Raw genomic sequence first — 6,725 nt, 5'->3', positions numbered from 1 at the left:
CCCTTGAGTACTAAACATATTTTACTTTCATCATTACTCTTCTCCCTCTTGACACATATCTTTGAATCTATGTAAGTCCCTCTATCTGTGTGGAAACAGAGAACGTTATCTGGGAGGGCAAAAATGGATATGTTTGAAGGTATCGTAGTCCCAGTAATACTATATGGTTGCGAGGCATTGGCTTTAGATAAGTCTGTAAAGAGGAGGATGGATGGATTGGAATTGAATGTTTGAGGACAATATGTGATGCGAGGTAGTTTGATCTAGTAAGGATTGAAAGGGTAAGATATATGTGTACTAATAAAAAGAGTGTGTTTGAGACAGCTGAAGAAGGTGCGCTGAAATGTTTGGACATATGAAGAGAATGAGTAAAGAAAGTTTGACAGAGAGGATATATAAGTCTCAAGTAAAGGGAAAAAGAAAAACAGGGAGACCAAAAGGAGATGGAAGAATAGAAATGGAAAAGGATTCTGAGCAATTGGAGCCTGAACATGCAGGAGGGTGAAAGGCATTCGCGGATAGAGTGAACTGGAACACTATGAAATACAGGGTCGACGTGCTGTCATTTGACTGGACCAGGGCATGTGGAGCGTCCGGTGTAAACCATGGAAATGTCTGTGGGGCCTAGATAGGAAGCCGTGGTTTTCGGTTCATTACACATGACAACTAGAGAATGAATGTGAGCGAATGTGTGTGTTTGGATCAGGTAGGACATTGTAAGACTTTCATCTCGTATTCCACAAACAGTAAACACAAATAATGATGTAGAATGTAAACTATAAAGCTGCCAGTGTCTTAAGAAAGACACGAATGACAATCATATCATCATTCATCTGTGGATGGAAGTATTCTCTTACCAAGAGACAATAATAAACTTCCTACGATACATTAAGTTTATTGTAGATATTTTATAAATGTACAAAATATCTGAGGTAACAATATTTCTGTCTCTTATAAGAAAGATTTGCCCACATAACAAGGAAACACCAAGTTTATCACAGCCTTAGTTTTTCATGCCATTCTAAAATTTAAATTTGTATGCCATTTTATCTGTAGGGTTCGGCTGTAGAAAACTAAATACTGCCCTGAAAAGACCCAAATATTCATCTACTTACGAAAAACTGCAAACATTCACTAGGGATGCATGACTTACGAAATCACTGGAAAATAGTTCATCTTGCTATAGGTCAAACATCCCATTCTTTATCAGCCGAAATACCACTTCAAAATTTGATTGACATACTTTTGCACATATCTTTGAAGGAATACACAGATTTTCAATAACTACAAGCGACAGCTCATGATTCCAAAACTCACATTTCTGTATGTTGTGAGTCACTCCACTATCATAACCACAGTCTCAGGTATAAGTAACATGATCGATTTTAGACAAGAAGATAAAATTCTACTTGCAGTATCCGTAATAAAATCCTTTAAATTCTCTCTTACCACAAGGACCTACGCAGCCACCTGGTAGAAACAATATACGTCAATATATCGACCCTTAAGTTCGATTTTCTTTAGTGTTTGTATAAACTATAACCCTTATCCTTATATGTTTGTTTCTACACTCCGTCCTGTCTTTAGTTCTCCCGTGACTGAATTTTAAAGATGGCTGATCCAGATGCTCCATTATGCGATCGAGTCGTGGAAACTGGATCTGGATACTGTTCCAGTTGCACTGGAAACCCCGTGTCAGTCTCAGCACGCTGTTGTCTCTTCATCCTCGGCACGGGCAGTCGAGGTATGCCTGGAACTTTTCCTTTCTGGCTGGGCTTCTGCAGGAGTGCCAACTGTTGCCTTGCTTACTTTGTGGTCCTCTTCCCTCCCACGTTTGGGTGTTCCAGTCGTCTCGTGAACCTCGCTCACTTGGACTTCTCTTACGCTCTTGGTCTTCTTGTTATCAAGTCTTACGGTTAATGAGGGAGACCTGGTAGCCTCTGGCAGGTGCTTCAGCAGATCCATCACCTCAAGGAATTCTGGAACTATCATTCTAATGTTGGCCTCGTCAAGATGTTCCTCCCGCAGACCTAGTGAGAAGGAGACGCTCTTACCAACTTAGTCGCAAGATCACAACAGAAGGATGTAATATACGAACAAACACACGATGAACAAAATTAAGTCGAAGGGAATTTAAATTATCCCTCTGATATCAGACAAAGATCTCTGATAATCAATGTCTTTCAATTGATCCGACTTACTGTATGTGACTATCACATATGTCAGTTGAACATTAATCCCCTTACCACTAGATAGTGGCAGATATGACCTGACCCCAGCGTACCTGTCATCATCATATTGTTCCTGATACAGGCAAACGTAAAATAACTTTCCATGCATAACACCTGAGATATTAGTCATGAAATCATACACTTTACAATGAAGACTTGTCCCTCTGAACTCATGAATCGCTGACCTGATAATGCAGACGCCAGTGACCCAGCTGAGGAACCTTCTCCTTCGTAAGCATAGGCTCGGAGGTCCTCCTTGGCTGGGAGCGGGTCGGGGCCTACTCTCTGGATACTGACTGGTATTCCAGGAGCCGTGTCTGCAGCGCCTTCTACTGGAACACTGGTACTGACGGAGAGGCTGGCAGGGCACGGGATAGTCTGGCTGGCTGTGACGACCTCCTCTGATGAAAATCACAGCGAAAGAAAATAACATACAAAGTAGCGCAGTTCGCGCTACAGGTCAATCTTGGAGTAACAGAACATCACAATAGATATTTGTGGATTGATATTGATGGTTACTGCAACATAATAATTGATAATGATGATAATGGTGATCATAACTATAATAATCATAACACACCAACAGCTACCTTTCTCAGTGGGGTGTGACTGGCCATGGGCAAGTTTGAGTTTCATGCACTGGAGAAATGCCTGATGGTCAGCATCAGCCGTGCCCCCACCCTCCGCCGTGCCGCCCTTCTCTTCTACAATGGTGGCCTTGGGACCCTCCTGCCGCCCACCCAGGCACCGTGTGTACCACTGCCGTCGTAACCGTAACGATACGACCACACCCACCACCACTGAGGGGGTAATCCAAGCAATGGTGTGTATGTATATATGTTACATATAATCGCCCTCAAATGTTGTATAATCATTAAGTCAAAACAAACGAGCAGAAACTGCCGAGGGAATAGGAACATCAAAGGAAATAGATTATGCATTTTATTTGCTGATTATCAGACGATGCAACAAATATTTATTACAGTATACAATACAAAGTCAGTCCCCCCCACGTCTGTATCAGCGACGATCGTTCACAATGTATGCAGTGCTGGCACCAAGAGGCTTACCCAGGAGTAGAAGAGACACAGTAAGGGCTGCTATGACTAAGGGGACAGTCAGAGGGTGGCCCTTGGTGGCCAAATCGGTCCACTGACAGTGTTGGCCCGTGTGGCCCGGGCCGCACACACACTGGAACCCGGGCCGCAGGTTGTAGCAGGAGCCGCCGTGTAAACAGGGCCTCCATAGGCATTCGTCCACGTCCTGACAGGCGCGGCCCACCAGCTGGCTTCCTGACCCACAGCTGAGGCAGGAGACGGGCAGGATAATGCTGGCGGTATTACTACTAAATGTAAAGTTGCTATGGACCAGATCATAAGTTTATATTGTGAGAAACAACGTAACATATTGATCTGCAGACGCCCAGCTGAGTCTGAGATATAGTCAGAGGTGAAGGACTGACCTGCAGGAGGCGCGGCCCCAGGTGGAGACACAGGAGAGGGGCGCGGCGCAGGTGGTGTTGAAGCAGGAGTCCGGGGCAGAGCAGCCTGGCTCCAGACCCTGCAAGGTGGTCACCTGGCCCCAGCTGGTGCCATTCACGGCGGGAGGCAGCGGCATCGGCCGACCCGACACACGCACGTCGTCAATACAGGCTGCATTGCCCAGGGAAAGTGATAGGTGTTGAGGCAGACGTTATCAGTACATGGGTTGTGTGGCGTCACACCTTATATTGTTCATCATAAACACTACAGATCCACACCGCAGGGAAAGACCTAACGTATGATACTACCTTTACCGTTTTCTCTGCTGACGATCGGATGAAGATCCCCTTGTGTTGTGCGACGACAGTGGATATCTACGAGTACCAAGTACATTATGATCACATGATGTGATAACGGTGGACAAGCAAAGCGAAGATTTCGGATGCCCTACAGTTATAAGTTTTTCGTCCGTCTTGCAATATACTCTCAGCAGGATAACCGCAAAACCATCATCTGGTTTTATTTGGTACGAAGAAACTTTAGGAAAGCATGAAAAGTGCTATTGATATTAGGGTCAAATTGTTGATGAACATGACGACTTCACTTTCAGCTGATTTTGGAGATGATTTTGTTTCCACGTAATAATTCAGTAATAACCAGAGTGGGTTTCACCCTCAGTCATCACCAGTGTGTTACACCAAGAAAGTTTTTTATGTTTAGAAGTGAAGAGTTGGTAAGTCACCGTCAAAGTCACACTTGTAAAGGATTTTGTTTCCGCAAAATAACGTCAATTCTACCGGACGTATCGCACTCACACTCGGCAAATATGTTTCCGTTGAGGCAAGCTGCGCATTCCTCTTTTACGTATTTGGAGATCAAACGTCTAGGTCATTGCCTTACTTATATATTTAATTTATATAAGACGTCGTGAACTGAATCTGAATGTCTTTCTTCTTTCGAGAATCCTGTTTACGTGGTGCAATAACTGAACCTTAGTGATGATTGTGCATTGATGAAACAATCTAGGTTTGTGATGTAAGTTTGGCTGATCTAATGAAAATGAAAAAAAAAAACGTGTCATCAGGAAGTTGAAAAGGTTCACTGTATCTGATAATGTCATTATAACGTAAGATAAACGTAACGTTAAACACATGATGGGCTCACTAGCTGGTGATTTATTTGGGGTTTGGTTGCATTTTTCACAAGTAGGTCGAAATATTCTAAGCTACTCAGCAAAATGTCTTACAATATAATGATGATTTCCATCAACTTAACTGTCAAAAGATCTTCTCCTGAAGACCAACGTAAACATAAGTAAAGTTTGGGAGAAAAATAGAAATGTGTTAGGCAGGCTACAGCCTGGCCCGAGGGTAATACTCACTGTCGGTGAGGTCGTCGAAGACGTTCACCAGACTAACTCCCACAAACTCTGGCAACCCGCCTACTAACACCCCACCATTAGCATCAACATCCAGGGGCGTGGGCGGCTCTGTGGGGGTTCCCTCTGCGTCAGGTGTTCCTAGTGTCACCAGCGACTCGTTGCGTCGCCAACCGTCGCCGTCGTCGACGCTAATCACCAGGTTGTGGCCGTGACGCTCAGCTGTCACAGTGTGCCAGGCGCCGTCACCCACAGGCCGGCCCTCCACGCAGGCCTCCCGCGCCGCCCTCCCCGACCCAGACAACGACGCACACGCCACACCTCCTCGGAGCTGCAGACAATTGTACAACCAATGTAGAAATACGTTAGATGCTTCATGCTACATCAGGTAAATTCACAGTAACATTTTGTCCACAGAACAAAGGGAGTCATACGTATATAGTGAAGGCGGGAGCACGTTGGTGTGAGGCCAGGTGCAGCAGGAGGCCATGGCGTGCGCCGCGGGTCCTCAGCCGCAGATGTGCCCTCACCACCTGCGGCCCCGGCGTGAAGGACAGCGTTAACTTCATGTAGGACGACGACCCAAAGGTGGCAGGAACGGTGGGTGTGGTGCACCCGGGACCCGCCCACCCAGACTCACACTCACACTCCGGGTGTCTCAAGCCGCCCACACACTGGCCACGGAGTCCACACCCGCCCGGGCAGGCCGCGTTCTGAGGGCGGCAGCCACCCTCACTGCCCCTGCTGTATGCCGGCTCCCCCAGGTCCACCAGCTGCAACAAAGCTGCAGGACAGTCAGCTGACGGCGTCATCGTCTGCCCACCAGTAGCTACGTCACTGCTGATGATGGCAGTTTATCAGTCAAGTAGCAGCAACATTGGTCATAACCCACGTCACAACCAGTCATGTAGCAGCAACACTGGTCACAACCCACGTCACAACCAGTCATGTAGCAGCAACACTGGTCACAACCCACGTCACAACCCAGTCATGTAGCAGCAACATTGGTCATAACCCACGTCACAACCCAGTCATGTAGCAACAGCACTGGTCACAACCCACGTCACAACCAGTCATGTAGCAGCAACACTGGTCACAACCTCACCTGACCGTTGAGTGTGAGATGTGAGACACAGCCGTCCAGTGGGCGTGGTGTGGGCGCCTCTTGCCAGCCGTGGTGGGCGGGGCTGGGAGGAGTGTGTGCCAGCCCACCCACCTGCAGGGGTCCAGATCCCGCCCACGCCTTCACGCCCCTGGGGTCGGTCCAGGACCCCCTCGCCGCGCAGTGGGAGTCGTCCAGGGTCGTGTTGTCCCACCCTCGACCACACAGGTCCACCATCAGCTCCGCCCCCTGGACACAGCATCACAAGAATTGGAAACCTCGTTTTCTTCTCTGTTGTTACTCTCAGTCAGCCAGTAGACATAGTGAGTGTAAACATATAAAGATGTGGTGCCAAGTAAACACTGATGGTTAATAGTATGTTTACATTCAATGTATAAAATGATATTTTGAATCCGTGAAGATTGCCGACATGTTTCTTGATATTCCAGTGTTTTCCAAGACAACCCCACTTTATCTCACTAATGTTGCAGCTATACTGTCTTCCACTGTGAATACACTTTTGATCTTTGCAT

At 46.7% G+C, this 6,725-nt stretch overlaps 1 protein-coding gene across 1 annotated transcript in view; it reads right to left on the bottom strand.

Moving 5' to 3' along the window:
- Positions 1–888: 888 nt before the first annotated feature.
- The window catches only part of LOC139757551 (putative neural-cadherin 2), a 61,134-nt gene continuing 55,297 nt past the window's right edge, over positions 889–6,725 (bottom strand). Inside the window, exons 19-26 of the mRNA XM_071678141.1 lie at positions 6,196–6,441; positions 5,525–5,863; positions 5,094–5,421; positions 3,694–3,883; positions 3,302–3,534; positions 2,822–3,031; positions 2,417–2,632; positions 889–2,030 (exon numbers count right to left, since the gene is read on the bottom strand). Coding sequence (XP_071534242.1) covers positions 1,702–2,030; positions 2,417–2,632; positions 2,822–3,031; positions 3,302–3,534; positions 3,694–3,883; positions 5,094–5,421; positions 5,525–5,863; positions 6,196–6,441 — 2,091 coding nt within the window. The 3' untranslated portion in view covers positions 889–1,701. The remainder of the gene's footprint in view (positions 2,031–2,416; positions 2,633–2,821; positions 3,032–3,301; positions 3,535–3,693; positions 3,884–5,093; positions 5,422–5,524; positions 5,864–6,195; positions 6,442–6,725) is intronic.

The sequence above is a fragment of the Panulirus ornatus genome, chromosome 27 (assembly GCF_036320965.1).
Source record: "Panulirus ornatus isolate Po-2019 chromosome 27, ASM3632096v1, whole genome shotgun sequence".
Classification (NCBI taxonomy): Eukaryota; Metazoa; Arthropoda; class Malacostraca; order Decapoda; family Palinuridae; genus Panulirus; species Panulirus ornatus.
Note: the sequence above shows the minus strand (reverse complement) of the source record. Positions and strands in the feature narration are given on the sequence as shown.